Source organism: Pleurodeles waltl, chromosome 1_1 (genome assembly GCF_031143425.1).
Source record: "Pleurodeles waltl isolate 20211129_DDA chromosome 1_1, aPleWal1.hap1.20221129, whole genome shotgun sequence".
NCBI lineage: Eukaryota > Metazoa > Chordata > Amphibia > Caudata > Salamandridae > Pleurodeles > Pleurodeles waltl.
In genome coordinates, this window is record NC_090436.1 from 396,966,347 (window position 1) to 396,993,256 (window position 26,910).

Sequence of the window (26,910 nt, forward strand, 5' to 3'; positions counted from 1 at the left end):
CGCACTGTTTTGATAGAGCCATAGTTAGACGTTTTCCAAATTTGTGTTACAAAATTGTTTTGCATGAAGCCCAACATGCTGATGCTAGTCTGGTGTTAGTTAAGGTTTCCTTACTCTGCGAATAGGGAATAATGTTTGATGAATTTCTCTGCTGAATCTAAATGTATGTGATATCGTTTGCGCAATTGTTCTTGTTATTAATTTGCATTGTAACCTTAGAATGTGTAATAGTTCAAGCTTTGATTAGATTGCTGTTCTTCGCAGATTTGGACAGCTAGTGTTGTTTCTGTAAGCGTATCATTTGATTTTGAGATTATTTTATCATGATGTTAGGATTGTTAATGTAGGGAAATAAATATTCTAACTTTTAATAAAAGTGTGGTTATTTATGACTGAAAGGCCATGGTGTGTGAAGATTACTGACTCCAATTGATTATTAATGTTACTGATTATTGTTGATTATTGATCTGCATGTACTGGAGTTATGGAGGGATCATCTTAATTGCGAGTCCAAAGGTTCATCAACGCATTTGCGTCCCCTTTGTAAGTTTACTTATTAAGGTCAGACACGCTAACAGTGATGGTAGCAGAGGCAATGGTTTGTCTCCTTAAGAGCTCACCATAGCCATCCGGTACAGAGAAGAAAGCAGAAACGGTTTGTCTCCCTAAGAGCCCGTTGTAGGTGTTCCCCGAGATCATGGTAGCTTGATGATTTGGCCCTTTGAGAGTTCATTATTACTGAGATTTGGAGTTTATTTTTCCATTATGTTAATTGGGAAGAAAATGTCTCCTTTGGCCCAGAAATGACTTTCCCAGAATCTCAGATCTTGCCAAGGGTGTTGTGAGGATGTTCTTGGTGTTCTAGTGATAGTGTGAATGAAGTACGTTGCGCTTGCACATCTTATGCAAATCGCACGTGAATTGTGATGTTTGCAAGGGTTCAGGGAGTTTGCGTACTCCAAATGAAGCAGTAGGAGCGTACGTACCCTGCAGTGTGAGAGTAGGGAAGTCGTCGAACTTCACATGTGTGTGGCGCTTTGTGCTAAAAAATTGTCCACGTGGTTGTTGATGTACGGACCCTGCGTGGTCTAACACTCCGGAGTATACTGAAAAGTGTATGAGACACTTGGGCCCTCATTATGGATATGGCGGTCCGTTCTGCTCTGCCGGCGGTGGCGGTAGAATCCGCCAACAGAGGAGCGGGCCGTACCACCAAATAATGAACCAAACTAAATACAGGCATCCCGTGAACCACCCACCGCCAGGAGAGGAGTGCCGACGCCGACGGCAGAGTCTGCCCACAGGCCGTCGGAAAGGCCCAACCCGCCCATCAAATTATGAACCAACCTTCCGCCACCAGATCCGGGGCGGGAACCACTGCCACACAAAGCCAGGTGGAAATGAACCAAATATAAGGAACCACGCACCAGAGTCCCACAGAACTCGCTGCGGCAGCCATGGATAGAGAGCTGCAGATCATGCCAGCCCTGCTCCTTGCCATATACCTCCACGACCGAGACCGCCGACGAAGACAATGACGGTAAGTACCGCAATCTACAAAACAAGGAAGGAAAGGGCACAGTTACATACCCACCCATGCCACCCACCCTGCAATGCCCCCCAACCCTTCACAGCAGCACAAGTCATACACACCACAGCAAGAGGTACCTACCCGACACAAGTCCAATCCAATATGACCATAGTACATACAAATGACCCACACCCATAACAAATTAAACAAAAGACCAGGGTTCAACGGCGTGCAGCCCAAACACAGGCCACACAGAAACTTTAATATGATGCTCAACGAGCCAAACAGTCTAAACAGGGCCAATGGCCAGTCTGTATGTCAACAATTGCAATGGGCCACAATGGGCCCAACCTGACTCCCACAAGTGCCTGGTACTCCACCTCATGGGACACCATATGGGCATCCAGGCATCTCACGGAAGTGGGGCAGGAGGTGGGGATTTGTGACGGGGGTGGGCCTTTGACTTTCGTTTGGAAGGTGGAGGGGGGTGGGCTTGTCCTTTGAGCTAGTGTGGATGTATGTTGTGTGGGTGTCTGCAAGTCTGGTGAGTGTGCTGCATGTGTCGACTACAGTAGTGGTGGTGAGTGCAGGTGTGGTGTAAGGGATGCATGTATGGCTGTCTGCTACTATGGTGAGTGCAGGAAGAGGAGCAGCAACAGTGAGTGAAGGTGCAGTGCATGAGGGTGTGGATGTAGAGGGGACAGACAGGGAGGCGGAAGAGGTGGGCACACTGTGGGAAGTGGATATTGTTGTTTGTGCAGGTGTCTGTTGGCTGTGTGAATGCTTGTGGTGGGAGGTGTGGTGCTTGTGTTTTGAAGTGTGCTTCTTGTGTGTTGATGTGCTTGACTGGGTGTCTGAATGTGTGCCTTGGACGGGTGAAGGGAGTGAGGTGCTGGAAGGGGTAGAGGAGGTTGGAGGGGGGACGGTATGGCCAGGGAAACTGGCTGCCGTCCGAGAGGAGGCCAGAGCCTGAAAAGATCTCTGTAGGCCTAACACAGCACTGTGAATGCCATCCAGATAGGCATTAGTCTGCTGCACCTCTGATGCTAGCCCCTGGATGGCATTGACAATGGTTGTCTGCCCTACAGAGATGGTTCTCAGGTGGTCAATAACCTCCTCTGTGAGGGCAGCAGGGCTGACTGGGGCAGGGGAGGAGGTGCCTGGGGTGAAGAAGACACCCACCTTTCTGGGTGGGCGGGCACAGGCAACTCGGTGGGGAGCAGAAGGGAGGGCGGTGATGGAATGGGGGATGGCGGAAGATGTCACAGTAGTGGTGTGTGCACTAGGGTCTGCCACTGCCAGGGAGCCCCCATCGGAGGAGGTATCGGAGTCACTACCTCCGGTGGTAGTAGCCTCCCCGTGGAACTCCCCTCGCCCTCCCACCCTCTGGTCCCCTGGGTGTCCGTTGTCTCTGCCTCGGAGGATCCGTGGGCCACTGCCTCCCCACTTGCCGGTGCCTCAGCTCCCTCGTCTGATGTTGATGCTGTACCAAACCAACACAAGAGAACAGGGATGGGGAGACAAAACAGGAGAGACACTTGTAAATAGCTGAACGCAGGCACATAATGGGCAGACTTACACCCACCCAGAAGACACACCCAACAGGCAGCACCGATCACTATGCCCATGGCCTTGCCCCTCACTACTGACCAGAATACTGCTGTACACCCAACCCCTAGACTACCTAAGGAGGCGACGTATGGGAGAGCTGACAAAGACACCCTACACCCCTTGGGGAGCATAAAGTAGATGCACACCAGTGAAAGTCCCTGCCTCTAAGCAGCATGAACCCTAATGCAAACCCAGACATCCTTCCAGACTGAAGTATGTGAAATGAGTACTCACCCCCTTGTGACTGCTGTGCAGCCTTCAAGCGCCCATCCAGGTATGGGTACGCCACCGCCAGGATCCATCGCATGAGGGGGGTCAGTGCCCAATGGGCACCCCTTCCACGTTGGGAGGACTTCCCCAGCTGGGCTTCACTGATCTTTCGCACCCAGCGCCGCAGGTCCTCCCACCTCTTTCTACAGTGGGTGCTCCGCCAGTTGTAGACCCCCAATGTCTGCACCTCCATGGCAATGGCATGCCAATGTGCCCTCTTCTGGTGGGCGCTGACCTAAAAGGGCGACACAGAAATGGAACACAGAGGTGCATGTCTTGCACAATAGGAACAGCTGACTAATCGTCCACTATGGGACAGACAGTACTCTCAGACTTACAGGACAGTCGCACGCAGCATGTCATGCACCATGGCCCATGCAGGCTCAGAAGTGCACACATATGTCCAACCAACACCATCCATTACACACATACAGTGCCCCCCCAACCCAGACTCACCTGTACCTCTGGCCGTCCGTACAGTTTTGCGTATAGGGGCAGGACCCCGTCAACTAGCTTCTCCAGTTCCTCCTGGGTAAAGGCTGGGGCCCTTTCCCCTGCAACACAAGGCACATCCATAGCCAGAGGCAGGCCACAGCAGTACACAGAGTGGAGTACCTGTCCGCACAAGATCAGGGAGTCAAGTGATCAAACGATGCCGAACGTGCGTACGTTCCGCGGCGGTATGCACCATCACCGCCGGCGGCGATCATGATACGCCAGGATTCCCCATTGGCATCCATGTTAGCCAATGAGGGTGCGAGCAGCGGTAAACACCGCCTTACGCTGTGACGTCAACCGCTGGCGGTATGAGGTCACTTCCACAACGAAAGGGCAGATCTACAGTGGGCAGACATTTTGCCATCACCTACGCCTCTAGAATTAATTACTACTCACAATGCAGGCCCTACTAGCCACATGAAGCACCTAGGCCTGTGTCCATTCAGCATAGTAGCACACATGAATTACTCTGTTCCCTCCTTGTGATGTACATGTATATCTGTCAGGTAGCAGTTATTGTCAAGACACTACAATGAACAATGCAGCGCACAAATGATGACAAGTGTGCCTATGTATGTGTGTTCATCACTCCTTTTTGTAACCCCTCGTAGGTACCGACCCTTGTGGCGAGGAAAGGCACCATCGGTGTACAGACCACTTGTGGGTATGGGGACCATGGTAGAGCGTCAGATCATAATCACTTACAGACTCACACGTGCAACTATTCAGGACCTTTGTGCATTACTGGATCCTGCACTAACTCCGGGAAATCGTAATCAGCATGCCATTCCAACTGAAGTGCAGGTGCTCTCCACACTCCATTTCCTGGCCATGGGCTCATTTCAAGTGACAGTGGGCATGGGTGCTGGTTTTTCACAGCCAATGTTCAGCATGGTACTCACAAGATTTCTGAATGCATTTGTTCAACATCTGCAGTCCTATGTGAGGTTTCCCCAGAGTGCTGACCTACCTGCCATCAAGTCTGAATTCTATGCCTTTGCCAACATACCCCATGTGATAGGTACCATAGATGGCACCCACATATCGATTATCCCCCCAAGAGTGAGTGAACAGGTGTAAAGAAACAGGAAGAACTTTCACTCCATGAACATCCAATTGGTATGTACTGCAGACCAGTACATTTTACATGTGAATGCCATGTTCCCAGGCTCAGTCCATGATTCCTTTGTGTTGAGGAACAGTAGTGTGCCATAGAAGATGAAACAAATACTAGAGGACAGAGGGTGGATCATAGGTAAGTGTGCCTGTCAGTAACTGACACATTGTAGAAAAACAGCCTGTCTGACTAAGGGTCATATCAATGACTACTCTGTATTGCACCATTTTCTAGATGATTCTGGCTATCCAAATTGCGTTGGCCCCTGACACCAGTGAGGAATCCCAGGACGGATGGAGAGAGGAATTACAATGAGGCCCATGGACATACTAGGAGGGTAATAGAGCGAACTATAGGTCTCCTGAAGGCTAGATTCAGGTGTCTACATATCTTTGGGGGTTCCCTGGCCTATGGGCCTGATAAGGTGTGTAGAATAGTGGTGGCCTGCTGCATGCTGCACAACGTGGCAGTGAGACATTATATCCCCCTCCTGGAGGTGGAGAGTGCTGTAGGTCCTGATCAGCTACCTCAGAGAGGTGAGGAGAGTGATGGTGATGATGAGGAAGGGGAATATGTAAATTCCAGGAACCAACTGATACAACTCTACTTCCAGTAACTGTGTGGGACTTAGGCCTGTCATTGGGGTTAGTGACTACTACTGTCAGTGTGATCAGTCATATGGGGGGGTTGGTAACGATAGGCGAAACATGGCCCACTTCTGCATGATACTGACTGAAAATACACGCATTTCCTCCTAGCCACTATATGGGCACACAGGACTCCCATCATGCACAGATTCAACAATAAAGTTGTTCTCTGCCAGTTGCATCCATACTCCACTTGGTTCACAATTTAACACAGGCGACAGTGTTACAGGTGTGAAAAGTGTTTTATTGGTTGAAGTGAGTGAATTATGCAATTTACAGTGATGGGAAGTCGTAAGGGTGGGGTGTCCTCAAGACCAACATGGTGGCAGCCTTATTGGTAGTATTGATGGGTCCATCTTGTCTAACAGTATTTCATCTTGCCGCTCAGCAATGTGTGGTTTGTGATTGGGTGGGTTAGTTGCTTTGCAGTTGTTGCAGAGTTAATTGTTGGAGGGGGCTTTGTTCTTAGCTGGGGTTCCAGTGCCATAATGTGGCCTGAGGGTCCGTTTGGGCGCCTGCTGTTGAGCTTCATGGGATGACATGGTGGGACCTTGTGTTTCCTGTGTGGGTAGTTCCTGGGATGTTTCTGCTGCTGGGGTGATCTGATGCTGGTTGTCCGGTGCTGTTGTGGGGGCCTCTTGTCCTGTGTGGGTGTCAGACTGTTTTTTGATCAGCGGCAGCAGTGCTCCGGCTATGGTGGCCATTGTGGCATTGTGCTCTTTCCATTGCTACATGGCCTGTTGGTGTTGTTCCTGCTGCATCCTCTGACTGTGCTCCAGGGTGGACACAATCTGTGCCAACCTGTCATGGGTATGTTGGTAGGCCCCTATTACCTCAGAGATCATGTCCTGGGCTGCTGCATCCATCCTGTGGGCTCCCCCCCGCCCACTGCGACCCTTGCACTTGCCCTAGCCCCCTATGCCTGTGTCCCCTGCACAGGTCTGGCAGTACCACTTGCACTGGGACCCTCACCTTCCTGCATGTTGGTAGTGGGAGACTGTGGCATCTGTACCTGTGTTCCACCAGTCTGTGCCCTGGGTAAACTGGTGTGGGTACGCCTGCCCTGGGATGCTGGTCTTGACTGGGTGGTAGGGGTGACAGTGGTTTCCTGGGTGGGGCTGCTGTATGGTGAGAGTCCAGGACTGTATGCGGGGCCTGCCTGCTCATCGGTGTCCAGGGATCCTTCACCTGTGTCCTGTGATGTGCCTCTGTCTCCGGGGGGCACTGGCACTCCTTTTCCTGTCCGTGAGGGTAGCATGGGTGGTGGTGCCTGTTGGGGGACATAGACATGTCTGATACATCTGCATGAACATTTGAGGTGTACAGGATTGGGCTATTTTGTGATGCTGTTACTTTCAGTGGCCTGCCAGGGTGCCTTTGTGAGGTTGACATTGCATTTTGCGCCAGTGTGGGGTTGAATTGTGGTGGGGGGGTGTCGTTCCATTGTGGGTACATGCAGGGGTGGGTGACTGTGCACAGGGGGAGGGATGTGGGCCTGTTTGTGGGTTTGTGGTCATGCAGGGGGCTAAATGTAGTGGCTAATGCCTGGGTGGGGTGTAGGTCCTGGTGGGTGTTGGTGGGGTGGGGTGGTGCATGCATTACAAGTGTGGTGGATATGGGGCAATTGTAGATCAATTACCCGAGTCCGTTCCTGCAGTGAGTCCCTCTGGGTGCAGGATGGCCAGTACTTTTTCCTCCCAGTCAGTGTAGTCGAGTGGTGTTGGTGGCGGTCCTCCCCCAGTCTTCTGCACTGCAATATGGTGCCTTGATGCCATGCCTTCCACCGCAGGTCGTTCCATCTCTTCCAGATGTCGTCCCTGGTGCGTGGATGGTGTCCCACTGCATTGACCTTGTTCACAATGGTCTGCCACAGCTCCATTTTCCTTGCGATGGGTGTGTGCTGCACCTCGGCCCCGAATATTGGTAGCTCCACCTTCAAGATCTCGTCCAGCATAGTCCTTAACTCTCTTTCGGTGAAGCGTGGATGTTTGGGGGGGGGACATAGTGAGTGTGGGGAATGGTGTCGGCCCTGGGAAGGAGGTAGGGGTGCTCTTCTGTGGGTCAGTGTGCGTGTCCTGTATGCTGGCATTCGCTGTCTGGCTCTGGTGCTCTCCGTCTTCTTTCATCCTGCTTTCATTGCAAGGGATTGTGGGGTGTGTCTGGTGGTGACTTATGGGGTTCAGGATGTGTGTCAGGTGTGTGGGTCATACACCTATCCAATGTGTGCACTTCTTGCTGTTGAGTCCACCTGCCGCCCGTGGCGGTCGCAGCCGCCAATAATCGTCCGGCCTCCACTGTCCACTGAGGTGATTTGTGCATCATTATTTTGAGGGCAGGATGTGGGTGTGCTTTGCGGTGGCGGGGTGGGGAGGTCTGGGATTCCCGCCGACAGAGTCATGGCAGGGAGTGGTGGACTGGTAATTTTTGGCGGGGTTGGGTTTTTCGTTCATTATATGACGGGTTTCCATTCACCGCCAACGGTGGGATTCTGTTCACCGCCGACACGCCGGTCGGCGGTCTTTCCCGCCGTGTTCATAATGACCGCCTTGGTTTTATGTTGTAATTTGTCTAGTTTAGTAAGTTGATCGGGCATAGTCGACAAGTCAAAGTGTGAGTCAAAGTGAGTGAGACAAAATTTTCGACTGAGATCAGGCGAGTCCTATGTGTACCAGGACAGACCCACTAATCAGTTGAAAGTAAAATTTGTGGGTCAAATTTTGCTTGTGAATCTGGGAAACTGTGAAAGAAGGAGAAGCTGAAAGTGCAGGAAGAGCCGTCAGTGAAAAATCCGTAAAGTTTCTGAAGCGACTGTGTTACCTTTCCTGTAGGAAACCAGCAGATTTGGTTTTTGATTTTGATTAGTGCTCACAATTTTGCATTCGTTTTGTGTGATGTGGGGTTTGAGAGGACAAGCAGCAAGACTTTGTCAGCCGCAGTACGTTTGAGTGTGACGTCATTGGAGCTGCACTGGGATAGGTCGATTACTGAGATGGGTCACGCACAGATTGGCAGCCGTCCGTGAGAGGCAATTGGTTGAGAAAGTAGGTTAAGGGAATTCTGGGATTAAAAGTTACTTCCTGATTTGATTTTGAAGAACAAAAGGTAGAAAAGAGGACATTTTTCAAAGCTTTAAAAAGTGCTTCAAGGGGAGATACGTATATTACAGCGAGTATAGGCGAAGCTACACCGCCAGAAGGTACACCAGCTTACATTGTAATTTGTAACTATTTATCTTTTGCTAAAGCAATGGTGCAAAGTGACAGAGAAAGATGGGAACTTAGCATTTCCTAAAAATGGGACATTCAATTTGAGGGTTCTAGAGCATTTAAGGATGGTGCTGTATGAATCGAAGCCCCTTCCGAGACCAGCACAGTTTGAGGCATTAGTGATTTGGGAGCTAGTAGCCAGACAGCAACCACAACAGAAATTCGAGAGGAGGATGAGAAAGGCAGAAAAATATTTAACCGAGGCTAGGTGGGGCAGTGATCAGAGAGTTTGGAGGATGGAGACTTTGCACGGAATTAAGTTGTTTCTGGCAATTACGCAGGACAATGAGAAGGAAGGAAGGAAGGAAAGCTACTAGAAAGACTAACAGAAGTCCGTCTGAAAATAGGGAGGCTAGGAAGTCTTCAACAGAGGAGGAAGAATTAGATGATGATGAGTTTATTTTACAGTTATTGAGAAATCACTACCATATGCAGCACATGAGAGTGGTCTGAGTACCAGTGCTGATACTACAGCTCCGACACAAGTTAATGGGATACTGAGTTCGATACAGGTGAATGCTAGCCTGACACAGAATACGATGCAGAGTGGTCTTAACGTGCCTACTACCCCTGTAGTGCAAAATCAGGTGCAGCCACCACAGGTACAGAGAATTTACCCTGATGTACCCATTATGGAAACAACTTTGGATTTAATGGTGCCTACAGAACAGGTTTCCCGAGGCCAATGTTGGTTCAGACTGAACCATCTCCACTTTTGCTGGCCCGAGTACAGCCATAAATCATGCCAAGATTCACTGCAGTAACAGGGACACAGTCAGTGATTACTTCAATGATGAATCAGAACATGGGAGTTACTCTCCTACAGAGCGTAAGCGCCAGACCAACCCCAGATGCTGTATCGTTACCTATTACTGTTGGTCCAGCCATACCCCTATTTGCACAAAACAAACCTACTATAGGTGAACGGGATGTCATGACACAGAATGTAAGGAGGGGAGGACATAACGGCAATACTCGTGTAGTCTCTCCTTTACTTTTGATGGATTGAGATCACTTTTAGACCTTAGTGCATTTGGAAGACATCCAGACACTATGGTAGGGTCAAACGTTAGCCAGAATTTGACAGTGTTGACACCGCAGACCCCGAATGCAGTTGCACAGCAGGTGCCACCAGTTCAAGCCAGTAACATTTGGTTGCAAGGCTTGACCGCTCAGCAGTTGACTGAATGGTTAGAAAAGCTGAATACTCCGCAGAGTGCTCCTAAGGGAGAGGAGTGTTTGAATTATGCTAGGCTAAGCATGGAAGCGGGTGAGCTTATTGAAGGAACTATGGGTGTAAATAGGTTAGAATCCTACACAGAGGCGGAATTGAGATATTTGTGCCTGAAGATTACAAGGGAGGTGAGTAATGTGCATCAGAAGCTAGCAGACTTGGCAGAGAAGTACGACATAGAAATAGAGAAAACAAGGCATTTGAAAAGGAGTTACAGATTCGCTTTTGAGACTAAAGATTTTGGGCACATGAGATCTGCCGGAATGAAGGCACACCTTAAGGAATTGCTTCAAAGTGCCCAATTGTGGGGAACATAAGACAAATGGGAAGACGGACAGGTGAAGAAAAGAGACAAAAGAAAAAGGGATTCTGTGGAGCTGACTGCAAATGTGCAGCAAGGCCAAGATCCAGTAAAGATTTTACCAATGAGAGAGGTTCCAGGAGGGAAGTTTATTCATGTCCCTTGGAGCAGAAGTGACATGTTATCATTTACAAATGATTACCCAAAATTGAGAAAGAAGCCAGTGGAGTGGTACCAGCAGACGGACAGGTTTGTGATACTTGCAAAGTGCCTGTGGGAGGACTTGAACACATTACGAGAGATAGTGGTTCCAGCGGATCTATGGATAGAGTGTAAGAGGACTGTAGATTGGCCAACAAGCGAACCAGAGAGAGACAAGAATACAGGTGTGCCGCCTCCCGAGTTGATGAAATATTACTATAAGGTAATTGAGTTTTTGAAAATGGGAATTTTATCCAAGAATATTGATTGGTAGAGGATTGACAGGACAGCTCAGGAAGCAAAGGAGTCAATACATGCTTATTATGAGAGATTGTTGCTGGCGTTCAAGCAGTACAGTGGTACAGAGACAATTGAGGCGAAAGACATGATTCATTTTTTGTTCAGATTTGTGGAAGGATTGAGACCTGAAATAAGCCAGATAATTAAGAGTCATTTGATTTGCTGGCAAGCGAAGCCGATTGATGAGGTGTTGCAGTATGCAAAGTACTGTAGTGATGAGATTGAGTTGAAGCAGAGAAAGCTGAAAGAAAAGGCGATGGTGATGCAGATTAAAGCTGCTCCAACGGGTATGCAAGGGAATTTTCCAAAACAGGTATCACAGCCGCAGCAGGGAAGTATGATGTTTCAGACCCAGATGAGAGGTAGAGGTCGCAGAGGAAATGTGAATCGCGGTCCAGACTTAGGTACTGTATTGGTTTAGACTGATGTGCAGGGAATGAAGAAGTTATTGCCATGTCACGTTTGCGGAGCCGTTGGACATTGGAAACAGGAGTGTCCGATGATTGTGCAGGAAGGTGTCGTTCAGCAGAGTAATGATATCAATTCGTTCCAGAACATGAGAGGACCGAGAGTGAGAGGTCCTAACTCAAACTTTCAAAACACTGTGAATCAAATGCAGAATTTCCAACCCATGCAGCAGGTGCAAATTCCACGTGTACAAATTACACAGTTGCAGCCAATGCAGCAGCAGGTTTCCATGGTACCTGCTCCACAAATTCAAATACCTCAAGCCCCAATGGAACAGCAACACATGATGCTTTCTCAATAGGTCACGAGTCAGAGGCTTAACCAAAGTAATAACACAGTACACTAATTCCTGTTACACAGTGGGAATAAAATAAATGAAGATTGGATGAGCGACAGTTCAGATGAGGAGCCATGTGTGCTTGCAATCTCCTTAGAAGTAGATCAGAGAGGTCCCTATGTAAAGGGAAAAGTCATGGATCACAGAGTCTCATTTTTGGTTGATACTGGAGCTACACGGTCTACAGTGAGAAGTGCAGAAGTTCCAAACTTGCCCCTTTCAGGTAAAACAGTTCAGATTGTAGGAATGGCGAATCAGTATTTGTCTAACCTGATTACAGAACCAGTTCAGGTTAAAATTGGCAACTTTCAGGGATTGCACAAATTTGTGGTCTGTGATTCAAGTCCAGTATCCCTACTGGGAAGAGACTTGCTGTATAAAACGAAATGTTCAATTACTTGTTCAAATGAAGGACTTGAGATTCAGACGAATATTGATGATGATGACCAAGCCCCAGAGATAAAAGGTGAAACTACAATTGAGGAGTACCCTCTGATTGAATTTTCCCGATGTTCACAGTAAAGGCACTTCATCCTGATTTGCAGGGAAAGGTTAAGGAAAAAGTGTGGGATCTGACAGGAAAAGAGATAGGTCTGATAAAAAGAGTTGAGCCAGTTAAAGTTACTGTAAAGCCGAATGTAGTTTTCCCTCAAATTCCCCAGTACCACATGCCACAAGATGTCCTAATGAAGGTCACCCAGATAATTGCAGACTTAGTGAAACTAGGGGTTTTGAAGGAAGTATTGAGCAGCCCATGTAATTCACTGATAATGGGTTTGCAAAAGCCCTGTGGGAAAGTTCTAATTGAACAGTATTTGAGAAAAATAAATGAGATTGTGGTCAAATGTTGTCCTGTGGTGTCAAATCCAGCTGTGATCATGTTTCAGATTCCATGTGATGCTGAATGGTTCACTGTCATTGATTTGTCACAAGCCTTCTTTTCTGTGCCTCTTCATCAGGACAGCCAGTTTCTCTTTTGTTTCAAATTTCTGGATCAAGTTTATTGTTGGTGCAGAATTCTTCAAGGGTTTTCAGAGTCACCTTCTATATTCAATCAGATCTTGAAAAAGAATTTAAAGTCGTTGGAATTGCCTTTCCAATCGACCTTGGTAAAGTACATTGGTGACTTGCTGATTGCGTCCATAACAAGGGACGGGTGCAAGTATGAAACGATTGCTTTACTGAATCATTTAGGAAAGAATGGTCATAAAATGTCTCCGTTTAAATTGCAATACTGCCAGAAAGAAGTGAAATACTTGGGTCATCAGGTTGAGAATGGATCAAGAAAGATATCCAGAGAAAGGGTTACGACCGCATTGCAGATTAATCCCCCGGCCACACAGAGAGATGTTAGGATGTTTCTAGGGATGGTAAGATATTGTCGATAATGGATTCCCAATTTTTCAGTCATTTCGAGACCTTTGCAGAAGCTGACTCATAAGGAAGTCACTGATCCCATAGTGTTAGACCAGGCTTGAATGGAACCATTCACTGAATTGACAGAGAGTCTGTGCAAGGCTCCAGCTTTGGGTATGCCTAACTAAACAAAACCTTTCAGGTTGTTTTGACATGAGCGTGATGCATGTTCTTTGTCTGTCTTGACACAGGTCCATGGAGGTGTAAACCGTCCAGTAGCATATTTTTCAGCTACTTTGGACCCAGTTGCAGTAGCCTTACCAGGTTGTTTGGGCACAGTTGCAGCGGTTGGTCAAAGCCTTACACAGTGCGAGGGCATTGTGATGGGATATCCTTTGACTATAATGGTCCCTCACTCTATTGAGATTCTACTTACAAGGACGAAAGCCCAATATTTGACTGGTGCAAGATTGACCAGATATGAAACGAGTGTTCTAGGGTCACCAAATGTGTCATTGAAAAGATGTACAGTGCTGAACCTGGCAACCTTACTCCCAAATAAAAAATTTGAGATTGAAAAGGTGGAAGATGTTGAGCATGATTGTCTTGAAGTAACTGACTGGTGCACAAAAACGAGACCTGTCATTAGAGATACCCGATTGGAAGAGAATGACCAAATTAACTTTGTTGATGGTACTTGTCTGAGGGCCAATGCAGGGACACTGAGAGCAGGATATGCTGTGTGCACAATTAATGGTGTTCTGGAAGCTTCTTGGATTCCAGGAGTGTATTTTGCCCAAGTAGAGGAACTGGTAGTCCTTACTAGAGCGTGCCATGTTTCTGATTAGCTGAAAGATACAATCTATACGGATAGCCAGTATGGATTTGGAATAGTCCATAATTTTGGCCAGCTGTGGTCACAAAGAGGTTTCATGACCTCTTCTAGTTCACCTGAGAAATGGTGAAAGGATTAAAGAACTGCTACATGCTATTCCAATGCCTGAAAAGATTGGTGAAAGGTGAAATGCAGTGCACATCTGAAGTCGCAGGATTTTGTATCATTGGGAAATGGATATGCGAATCAAGTCGCAAGGTTTTGCGCATTGAACTGTATATCGTTCAAAGATAAGTGGGAAATGTTACCTGAAGAAGACGAAACATGTCCAAGTTTTGCATTGAAAGTAATTGACACATTGGAGGAATTGAAAATGTTGCAGAATAATGTTGACAGGGAAGAGAAACGTTCATGGAGTAAAACGAAATGTGTGCAAAGACAAGATGAGTTGTGGGTTTCAGAAGAGGGTCAATTGGTTTTGCCAAACAGTCTGTTGTCTCAAATGGCTAGGTATTATCATGGTCAAGCACATGTTGGGAGGGATGCCATGATTCGGTTGTTCAAACATGATTGGTTTAACCCAAAGTTTAGACAGGTTGCTGAAGCAGTTTGGCATCTTTATGTCATTTGCCAACAATTAAACGTGGGGAAAAGGACGTGATTAATTTGAGCCACATTGGAAGAGCAGGAGGTCCATTCAGCAGAATGCAGATTATTTTATTGAGATGCCTGTGTGTGGAGGTTTGAGATATGTGTTGGTGATTGTGTGCATTTTTAGACACTGGATTGAAGCTTACCCTACACAGAGAAATGACAGTCTCACATTAGCAAAACTACTGCTTAGGGAACTGATACCACCTTTAGGGTTTCTGATCTCTTTAGAATAAGATAGGGGAAGTCACTTCAACAATGAAGTAATTGAATTACTGTGTGCAGCATTGAACATTGAGCAGAAGTTGCATTGTAGTTACTGAAGCATCAGAACTAGTGGAACAAATGAATGGTACCTTGAAGTCAAGAGTTGCAAAGATGTGTGCATCCACGAATTTGAAATGGCCCGATGCATTGCCTTTAGTTTTGATGTCAATGAGAAACACACCTGACAGGAAGACAGAATTATCACCGCAAGAGATCCTTATGGGCCGAGCCATGAGGTTACCAGCGGTGCCTGCAAATGCACTTATCAACATTACAGATGATATGGTGTTGGACTATTGCCAAGGTCTGGCTGATGTGGTTTGCTCTTTCTCTGGAAGCCACCACACTGCCACTGATCCATGACCCAGGGCACAACCTGAGAGCCGGAGACTAGGTTGTGGTCCGGAAACATGTGAGGAAAACGTGTTTGGAACGCTCGTTGGAAAGGAACGTTTCAGGTAGTTCTGACAACTACCACAGCTGTGAAGTGCGCTGGAGTTCTGAACTGGATCCATGATAGTCACACTAAGAAAGTAGCATGTCCACTGGATCATGAAGGAGAGATGTTGAGAGTACCAACAACAGTAGAGCAAGTCACAGGGTCAGAAAGAGAACAAAGAGGAACTGAGACCAGATTTGAGCCCATTGAGGACGGTTCAGTCACTCCTGTGAGAGACGAAGGAGAAGACCTCCAGGAGGATGACGGGGAGCCTATCTCAATTGAGGCAGCAGGAGAGCCTAGGCAGAGGAGGGAACTACTGTACTAACGGCAATAGAGAAGTTTAGGTTAGATGAGAAGTATTTGCATGAGGGTACTAATGCGCAAGGAGAACTTTCTTATAATGTCTTCTATTGTTTGCTGAGTATGTTGAGATGATGGATGCGAGGAACCGTTATGTGTGTACGCAGATTCCTTCATCAGCTGAAGAAGGAGTTACGTACCATAGTCTGCCTCTAACATATGGAATAAGTTGTGGTTTGTTACTAAAAAGATTTTGTAACCAGGAGTACGTCCAGTACTTTGATGTTGTGTTTTCGTTTGTCCCTATAGTTAGGAATTGGAGTAGAGTAGCTAGGGATAATGACATAGTAATAGTTAGAGGGTTCTTTGAGCCTACGTTGACATTTGGCACAGCTTATGCACACCGCAATAATTTAACATACTTGCTTATATCTTTAGAGAAGAGCTTCTTAGATCACACAAAGGACAGGAGAAAGGCATCGAAGGAGAAGTTAGAAAAAAGGTTAGAAAAAAGGGACTTACAGGAATGATTATGCTTATAGTGCAATTAAAACTCAAGGGAAATTAGCTCTAGATGCGCAACACATAAGGAAACTTTGTATATATAGGCCTAAATCACGTGCTGACACTTTGTTTGAGGGAGGGAGTGAATGTAAACATGTGTTTTTGTTTCAGAGTAAATGGACGTTCATGTTGAATGGACAGGGCCCAGCAATTCCTGGGATTGATTACATCTGTGGTCCTAGTGCTTATTACCGTCTTCCAAGAGGATGGTATGGGACATTTTACTTGGGGATAGTTTTCCCAAAGATTTATCAAATTAATGATTTGAAGAAGTTTCCGAAAGTGACTGAATTACATCACATGAGACAGAGGAGGGAGTCTCCTTCTGGTATAGTGGGAAATATATTTGGAGCAATGATTCCTTCAGTGGGAGTTGTTTTGAATTTGATAAAGATTTGAAAGTTGTCTACAATTGTAGATAACATGCTGACAATTTTTTCAGGAGCCATACTCCTGATAGATAATGAATTAGCTGCTGGAAGAGCTATGACTATTCAGAACCGTCTTGCTTTAGACATTCTTTTAGCGAAGGATGGTGGAGTTTGTAGAATTATTAATTCTAGGCATTGTTGCTTGTATAGTCATAATAATAGTGAAGAAATTAGAGACATAATTACTAATCTGACTAATGAAAGTGCTGATCTGAAAGAACTGAAAGAACCAGGTGTTTGGGAAAAGATTGTCAAAGGTTTTGCTTCAGTGGGAAATTGGCTCAGCAACATTTGGAATGGGATTATATTGGAAATATTGCAGGGGATATTAATTATCATGGTTTGCCTAATTGGAATATGGGTAACGCATAAATTGTGCAGAAGGATTAAATTAAGGAAGTCAAGCAATGATCAGAAGACGGAAGAAAAGAAAAGGGAAAAATTGTTCAGGGAAAACTCAAAAAGGGAACAAAAGTATGAAGGGATTGAATTGACAGAATTTTAGCTGATGCAAAAATTTGTGGGTGATAGTTTAGTGTGAAAACTCATTTAGTCATCAGCGGAGGGATTGCTAGCACAGGTATTTTAATGAAAATTATTAATGAGTGTTCATGTATTATGAGTAATGGATTTGCATAGAAAATGTAATATAGCCTTAGAACCCGCTGTAGCGGGCTCTACCGGCTATTAAAGGCCCGCTCCCCGCGTTAAATGCCCGAGCCGAAGGCGAGGGCATTTAACAAGGGAGAGGGACTTTAATAGCCGGTAGAGCCCGCTACAGCAGGTTCTAAGGCTATTAGAACATTCTGCCACTCAGGGCAGAATGTTCTATTAAAAAAAAAAATGTTCACGGAGCCCGAGGGGATTAAAATCCGGGCTCCGTGAGGCTTTGTTCACAGCTGTTGCGGTGAACAAAGCGAACATTGGAATGTTGGCGCTGCGGGCTTTTACCAGCCAGTAAAAGCCCGCAGCACTCCATTGTTTTCAATGGAGCCCCCAGCATTCCAATGTTCTAATAACGTAGAAAAATAATGCACGCATTGGAAAATGTGATCACGATGAGTGGCGACCAATGTTCACAAAGTGTACTTACTAATAGTTATTAATATGAAATATTGAGCATATGTTTGACTAATGTAGTAATATGTCACATTAAGGGTTATGCATTATAGCCTTAGAACCCGCCGTAGCGGGCTCTACCGGCTATTAAAGGCCCGCTCCCCGCGTTAAATTCCCGAGCCGAAGGCGAGGGCATTTAACAAGGGAGAGGGACTTTAATAGCCGGTAGAGCCCGCTACGGCGGGTTCTAAGGCTATTAGAACATTCTGCCACACAGGGCAGAATGTTCTATTAAAAAAAAAAATGTTCACGGAGCCCCAGGGGATTAAAATCCCCTGGGGCTCCGTGAGGCTTTGTTCACAGCTGTTGCTGTGAACAAAGCGAACATTGGAATGTTGGCGCTGCGGGCTTTTACCTGCCAGTAAAAGCCCGCAGCACTCCGTTGTTTTCAATGGAGCCCCCAGCATTCCAATGTTCTAATATGTATTAGCTTTATTTATTGTAGGCCTTAACTTAGCAAAGGTTTTGGCTTAGTTGCCAGGACTCATGTTAAGCTGTATTTCTTAACGTTTAATAAATGGCTGTCCAGGAGAGTTACATTTTCCATTATAGTTTAAATGTGCTCGTAGCTGGAAAGTTTTCTCATGAGAACCGACAGCTAGAAGATGCTGTTCTTGATAAATGTAACAATATGTATGTAATGTGTGTAAGGCTGACTTTCTCAGGAAGAGAACACTGGAGACGCTGACTGGAGTAGAATCTGCAACAATATTGTTACCTGACGAGCCGGATGATGAGGACATTGCAGGAGAAACCAAACAGTGATTCTTGTGCGTCTTGACAAGAGATGTGCTTAACTTTAATGCTTAAAGACTTTGCGTTTTCTGAGCTTTGATGCTGAATCCTGATGCCTTGCTGATCGACTGATGTCCTGATGCCGAAGACTATCTTAGCTTGCCGACCCAATTGAGGAGAGGTATTATTGTACCACACTGTTTTGATAGAGCCACAGTTAGATGTTTTCCAAATTTGTGTTACAAAATTCTTTTGCATATAGCCCAACATGCCGATGCTAGTCTGGTGTTAGTTAAGGTTTCCTTACTCTGCTAATAGGGAATAATCTTTGATGAATTGCTCTGCTGAATCTAAATGTATGTGATATAGTTTGCGCAATTGTTCTTGTTATTAATTTGCTCTGTGCCCTTAGAATGTGTACTAGTTCAAGCTCTGATTAGATTGCGGTTCTTCTGCAGATTTGGACAGCCAGTGTTGTTTTGTATGCGTATCATTTGATTTTGAGATTAATTTACATGACAATAGCATTGTTAATACAGGGAAATAAATATTCTAACTTTTGCTAAAAGTGTGGTTATTCATGACCGAAAGGTCATGGTGTGTGACGATTACTGACTCCAATTGATTATTGTCATTGATTATTGCTGATTATTGATATTGTTTATTGATTATTGATCTGCATGTACTGGAGTTATAGTGGGATCATCTTAACTGCGAGTCCAAAGGTTCATCGACCTATTAGCATCCCCTTGTATGTTTACTTATTAATGTCAGACGCGCTAACAGTGCCTGGCAGGTGAAGTCGAGGAACGGTGTGCTACTTCTCTGTACCCCTTAAAGCGTTGTTACAACCGCTCAGTTGCCTGCTCCATTGACTCTTTGTGTACTTCTCTCCATAAACTCCTAGAATGTATTAGGACAGTGGTTCCCAACCTTTTTACTTCTGTGGACCCCCATTTTATCAATACTGGAGCCCGGGGACCCCCACTGACTCATTATTGGACTCCGTGGACCCCCACTGAGCCATTACTGATAGTTGGAACCTAATATTATTAAATTTTCAAAGCAGTCGCGGACCCCCTAAGGAGGCTTCGCGGACCCCCAGGGGTCCCCGGTCCACAGGTTGGGAACCACTGTATTAGGATGTTGAACTAAACTCATAACAGGAACACTGCATCGTTGTTGACATAATCTGATGCTCTTACAGGGTAAGAAATGTAAAGTTTTGACTCGTAAGGCGTTTTCACCTGGCTAGTATTTTACCAGCGCCGGTGGCATTTTTAAATTAATGCTGGTAAAAGAAGCATTCTTCATTACAACTGGCTTCGCTTAGTATTCAAGCGTGGCTGATTGGCATTGCCAATGCTTGTTTATTGTAGTCTTTAATGTCTGTCAAGATCGATGTTGTATCTCCCACATGTCTGCTGCAGTTATTTCAGTGACCACTTTGTTTCACTGAAGTGCGGCACAATAGTGTAGTTTAAACCTGGCTCTGTTTTCTTAGCTGTAATACTGCATTCGGAGGAGGCCGAATAATGTAACAATGGCAAAAGCAAAAAGGCTCCCCGAATAATGTAACAATGGCAAAAGCAAAAAGGCTCCTGCTGGAGGGTCAAACGCAGAAATGTACGAACGCAACCAATAAGAGCCAGGCTTCTGAAATTAATTGATAAGCAAGCTACCTAATTTTGAGCAAGGATTGTTTTTGTGCTATACTGCAGAAACGGTTGTCACAGCCAGCAGATAGCAAGACCACAAAAAATAGGAAAATTAGCCAAAACCAGTATTTTCTCTCTTTGAAGTTATTTGAAACGCAAACACAAGAAAAAAACACTCAAAAAAGTAGCAAACGTATAGTTGCACTGTATCAAACAGAGTATGGAGTATTTCACACACAATCTTGCTTAAGGTCTACTGGACCTTCTCTAAATTATCAAAAGTTAAACAAACGACGGGTGTTTTTTCTGAGTAAAGGTGACCACTGGTCTCTCTAGTGCTTACGTTTCAGTTCACCAACACAACTACGTTGGGCATCACGAGACATGCAAGTGACTGAACAGTGAGAAATTACATAAGGCACCATGTGATTTTTAAAAATAACGCTGAAGGTTATACCGTACAATGTCTCTCAGTAGTGGACCAGCACGTGACTCTACGCCGTATTACTATCTGCCCTGACGTGCAACGCGTGCACCCTGCCTGCCGTGGGTTGTACATGATGTGTTTTGTCCTGGTTGAGACGCCGTAATCTGAGGGCGGAGATTAGAGCCGGTTTGTTGTTGTTGGTTTTGGACTCGGGGATCCTGGCTGTGTCCCGAGTCGGTCAGTGAGGTGGAGAAGGAGCGGACCCCCATAGAGATGCTACGCTGGCTACTGGGGTCCCGCGAGTCGCAGGGACACGCAGAGGTAAACACAGAGGCCTGCACTACCACTTGTACTCCCCATTATGAAATAGAGTTTAGCTGCCATGACAAACGAAACGGTGCTCTTATGATAGAATCCGTTTTTTCCTTGTAAGATGTTGCAGAGCTTTCACGGAAGATTGTTTGACACTTACTACTATTTATAATCTGCATAACCCATTTTCGCCTCCTAACCATCCCGAAAGACTAAGAACCTGCGAGGATTCAAGCTTGTGTTTTGCGTGTTAAATGCATCTGTTTGCAGAGTATGTGTAACCCGCCGAGCCGTTTTTACCAAGAAAGTATTTATGTATATGGTCTTTTCACGTTTCCTTTTAGGCTACAGAAAGACCTTATACATAAATACTTTCTTCTCCACCTTACTGACCGACTCGGGGCACAGCCCCCTATCTTGCACCTATCTTGCGGACAAGCTCACCATCTCTGGTGGAACCCAGCACACTGAAAGTCAGGAAATCACCACACTTCAGACTAAGAGTGAAAAATAAACAAATAAGACTTCATGCCTTTTATGTCTATGCACACAGGTTCTGGGACACCATCCCTGTATCTATCAGGACCGCCCCAATCCAGTTCCAATTTAGGAACAGGGCACAAGTAGGGGTATACGCGGGTAGACGGCGCCCACCCACTATTTTCATAGGGTGGACTCCATCCAAACTGCCAAAGAGTTGGGCCCCACTAGAATATGCTGAATTCATCCCGTGCAGAATTCAGACACTGGAACACTTTCTACAATGTCTGCACGTTGTCTGGTTTAGTTTCAAACAGCAATGGGCAGGCAGGGAGGAGGCTTTTTCATTTGAAATTCCTGCAGTACCAAAACAAAGGCCAAAGTTAAGGGGCCATCAGGCCTCTTTTTGTTTGAGTATCCTGGCTGGGAGCTATCTGAAGCCTCACACCTACATAAAATGGATGAGAAACAAAGGCACACAGCTTATCACTTCACAGGTTCTTGAGAGAGGCATTTTTGACTTTGTTAAAAGTTGTGCATGCACTGTAGGACTGTCAAACGTGTTGGTCTGTCCCAGTATTTACACAGATAACAATTTTAATAGGACTATTTTGTTGTATTTCTTTTATAACACTACTCTTCCCAATGCAAGGGTCGCAGAGCTTTACATCACATGTAAACATTATACATTGACAATAAATCATATGTGCAGAAATCAATGTACAGGATATGTTACATAAAACAGGGTTACAAGCTGTAGAATTCACATGACTTTCATAGGTCACTGTGCTATATTAGAAGGATTAGAATTTATGAACTGCAAGTAACAAAAGGCTCTTTATGTTAAAAGCTGTAACCTAGCGACTTAAAATAGAAATATAAAATGTACCTGCAGGAGACACATTAACCCTCTATGATACTTTGATTCCAATCTGGGGCCAGACAAAACATAACTTTCTCCAGAAAATGTGTTACCCTCAAGAGTTACCTTACCATTATTATTATTCCCTGAGATTACTGGACACACAAAGATCTCTGCAGCAGGTGCCTTAACCCGTTAAGATATTTTTAAACTGTAGACTTTGAAACCAATTAAGCGGAACAGATTTACTGCCACATTTCTCCATGCTGCCAATTCTTTTACGGCGGAGTTTAAAAAAAATAATAAATGTATAAATTGAGGCCCAGACTTTGTGTCCAGTTTGCTTCAGTTTTTAATAGAACACTGATGCAAAATCTCACTTGTTAAATCTCATAATGCACGCAAAGGTACTCGTGATAGAATTGCTAAACGTGTGTGAGGTGTTAAGATCTGGTGTCACCTATTGTGATGTCACTGCTGGTGAGGTCATGGATAATGATGCCACTTCCATAACTGCCAAGTTTCCCACGTCCAGGCGTGATGCGCTGCTCCAGTCCAGGTCTTTTCCTTTGAATTCTGGGACCTGAAGTCAGGTTTTATAATGGGATAAACAATAAATCCCATAATTCCAATAAAAATCCTGGACTGGAGCAGCACATCGTGCATGGACCTGGGAAATTAGTAGGGCTGCACTTCCTGTGATGCCACATGCAATGTCATGCGCCATTATGTCCCTTAGACACTGCCTAACTTGGTTAGTCCCCACCACTTCTTTAGGGTTGAGCCTGCGTTGCATGCGCTCGCGCATGCGTATCGCAGCAAGACGCTTTAGGTATTAGAAAAGGCCTCGGAGCCCTGTCGACGTCACGTCAGTGTTTTTCATTGGTTCGTGGGCTTGCCTAATAAAATCTGCTTGCTTTCATTAGTCGAAGGCATGCATACGTCATGCCTTTTCCGGTGGCTAGCCCTCCTCGAGCGCATCGACCAAGTACAGAAAACATGCGAGGCTCGCTGTTTTCTGTCCGGCTCGTGGACTACTTTTTCTCTATTTTCCTAGCGCGATTTCACTTGGCAGAAGTCGAGCGCTTTAGACAGTTAATTGCACTTTTTTGGGTTACGTACATAAATGCACTTTTGCCGATAGGTGAAAAGTCGGGTTAGGAGTTTACAATGCTATCAGCGAGACCCGTTGCATTGCAAATGCTTGTTTTAGGACCTGTGCCCTGTTTAGGAATGCGTTAAAGACTCGCCTATTTAAAAAAAATAGTACATTACACTGCATTAGCAATCCGCAACCCCGATACCTCGGCTCTTAATCGTTGACTTACTGCTTGTCTTTTCACGCAGAAATACCGCAAACAAGCCTTGCTAGCTGCAAGAGTCGCAGTTGAGGATTTTGGGTGCTGCTGGGGCCCAGGAAGGACCATGATGTCGCCCCTTGGAGGAGGAGACAGAGGGGGCGCTGAGCAACTCAGAGAGCCCCCACAGAAGCAGGCAGCACCTGCAGAAGTACCAGAACAGGCACTTAGAAGACCTGAGGACAGCGGTCAACTCAGAGTCACAAAGGAGGTTCCCACGACGTCGGAGTCCAACTCAGCGAGTTGGGCAATGCAGGACAGAGTGCTGGGAACCCAGGCTAGGCTGTGCACAAAGGAAGTCCTGGAAAAGTGCACAGAAGCCAGAGCAGCTGCAAATCACACAGTACACAGGTTTGCTGTCTGGCGTGGGGAGGCAAGAACTTACCTCCACCAAATTTGGACAGAAGGGCCACTGGACTGTGGGAGACACTTGGACCCAGCTCCTGTGTTCCAGGCACCATGCTCGTCAGGATGCCGATGCAGAAGTGTGGTGCAGAAGTTTGGTGCCTGCGTTGGCAGGGGGAAGATTCCGTCGACCCACTGGAGATTTCTTCTTGGCTTCCAGTGCAGGGTGAAGGCAGACACCCCTCAGAACATACACCACCAGGAAACAGTTGAGAAAGCTGGCAGGATGAGGTGCTATAATGTTGCTGGTAGTCGTCTTGCTACTTTGTTGCAGTTTTGCAGACGTCCTGGAGCAGTCAGCAGTCGATCCTTGGCAGAAGTCGAAGAGGGAAGTGCAGAGGAACTCTGGTGAGCTCTTGCATTCGTTATCTGAGGAATAGCCGAGAGGAGAGACCCTAAATAGCCAAAAAAAGGAAGTTTGGCTACTAAGAAAGGAGGCTTGGCTACTGAAAGAGGTAAGCACCTATCAGGAGGGGTCTCTGACGTCACATGCTAGCACTGGCCACTCAGAGCTGTCCATTGTGCCCCAACACCTCTGAATCCAAGATGGCAGAGGTCTGGGACACACTGGAGGAGCTCTGGGCACCTCCCCTGGGAGGTGCAGGTCAGGGGAGTGGTCACTCCCCTTTCCTTTGTCCAGTTTCGTGCCAGAGCAGGGCTGGGGGATCCCTGAACCGGTGTAGACTGGCTTATGCAGAGATGGGCACCATCTGTGCCCATCAAACCATTTCCAGAGGCTGGGGGAGGCTACTCCTCCCAGCCCTTCACACCTATTTCCAAAGGGAGAAGGTGTAACACCCTTTCCCAGAGGAAATCCTTTGTTCTGCCTTCCTGGGACTGGGCGCCCAGGCCCCAGGGGGGCAGAAACCTGTCTGAGGGGTTGGCAGCAGCTGCAGTGGAGACCCCGGAAAATAAGTTTGGCAGTACCCGGGTTCTGTGCTAGAGACCTGGGGATGCATGGAATTGTCCCCCAGTACCAGAATGGTATTGGGGTACAATTCCATGATTCTAGACATGTTACATGGCCATGTTCGGAGTTACCATGGTGACGCTACATATAGGTATTGACCTATATGTAGTGCACACGTATAATGGTGTCCCCGCACTCACAAAGTCCAGAGACTTTGCCCTGAACAATGTGGGGGCACCTTGGCTAGTGCCAGGGTGCCCACACACTAAGTAACTTGGCACCTAACCTTCACCAAGTGAGGGTTAGACATATAGGTGATTTATAAGTTACTTATGTGCAGTGAAAATGGCTGTGAAATAACGTGGACGTTATTTCACTCAGGCTGCAGTGGCAGTCCTGTGTAAGAATTGTCTGAGCTCCCAATGGGTGGCAAAAGAAATGCTGCAGCCCATAGGGATCTCCTGGAACCCCTATACCCTGGGTACCTAGGTACCCTATACAAGGGAATTATAAGGGTGTTCCAGTATGCCAATGAGAATTGATCAAATTAGTCACTAGCCTGCAGTGACAATTTTAAAAGCAGAGAGAGCATAAACACTGAGGTTCTGGTTAGTAGAGCCTCAGTTATACAGTTAGGCATCACACAGGGAACATATATAGGCCACAAACATATGAGCACTGGGGTCCTGGCTAGCAGGATCCCAGTGACACATATCAAACACACTGACAACATAGGGTTTTCACTATGAGCACTGGGCCCTGGCTAGCAGGATCCCAGTGAGACAGTAAAAACACCCTGACATATACTCACAAACAGGCCAAAAGTGGGGGTAACAAGGCTAGAAAGAGGCTACCTTCCTACAATATCTGCTTCTGTTGCCATAATTCCTTATGCTGTCTTAAAGTGCAATTACACAGCTTGGTTGTGACAGGTTAAGAAAGCCAGAATTTTTTTTCCCAAACTTGTCAATATTTTCTGGGACAGATTTAAATACATTCAGGGGCTGACTTTCACATTTGACACTACCATTCTCGATACTACCCCTGTCCCAGTGTGTAGCTACCTGAAATATGTTTTCTATTTCCAGTACTGCCTGCACAATGAAGGGTGCTTTTAGCGTGCACATTGTATTCTGTACAAATTGTGCATGTCCACCCTAAGCGCAATTTTTTTCAGCTCTGACAAAATCTTTTTATTCATCACTAATCATGTCTGGTCCCATGTGAGTCCTATTCAATTGGTGGCAACTGTTAATGTTTGATTCACAGCCAGTGGCAGGAACAGTAGATAACAGACAGCCTTTCTTCTCTGTGAGCCCATTTGATGTAGGTTGTCAGCCACCAAGCAGTGCTGACCACTTGAGCACCAAAGGCGGGCCATGGCAGAGGGGTTCAAGCTGCATACTCCCCCAGCAGAGTTTGCAGGACGGGGGCAGGTTTGTAAGCCACACAAACTTGAAGACAACATGGAGATTAAGGTCATATTTTGAGACACATACAATGCATGATAAACTGACATTTTGGGAGACAATATGTCTGGTGTCTGCAAATGACAAGCTGATATTGATAATATTTGAAATTATTGCATATACTGGGTGGGTGTTTTCATAAAATTGGTGCCTTTGCTGCAGATGGCAAGGAAATGTTTTTAGGCAAGTGAGTGCAAATAACTAACATATTAGCAATTTCTTTTATGTATTGCTTTTTTGAAGATACTGTAGTACACAACAGAAACAGCCCCGGTACGTCAGGCAGGATACACAGTGAACAAATTGTGATAAACACAGCTGACGTCTACACCTTACAGATACCCATATAGTTCCTATTGTGTGAGTTCACATCTAGTACATTTTCATGTAGATGAGGTATAAGGAGACAAGAGGCAAGTAGCCCAATTGTGCATGCGACCATCTGCACCAGGAAACAGTGAAATAGGAGGAGATAGCCAAAAAGGAAAGAAGAGAAGGGAAAGGAGGAAATAGGAAGTCCTTGCTTCTGTCGCACCCAGCCTGACCGG

The 26,910-nt window shown here is 46.1% G+C and overlaps 1 protein-coding gene across 2 annotated transcripts in view; it reads left to right on the forward strand.

Moving 5' to 3' along the window:
- Positions 1-20,705: 20,705 nt before the first annotated feature.
- WDR41 (WD repeat domain 41) overlaps positions 20,706-26,910 on the forward strand; it is a 404,073-nt gene continuing 397,868 nt past the window's right edge. For both annotated transcript variants that reach the window (XM_069223450.1, XM_069223458.1), the window contains exon 1: positions 20,706-20,887. In XM_069223450.1, coding sequence (XP_069079551.1) covers positions 20,840-20,887 — 48 coding nt within the window. In that variant the 5' untranslated portion in view covers positions 20,706-20,839. The remainder of the gene's footprint in view (positions 20,888-26,910) is intronic.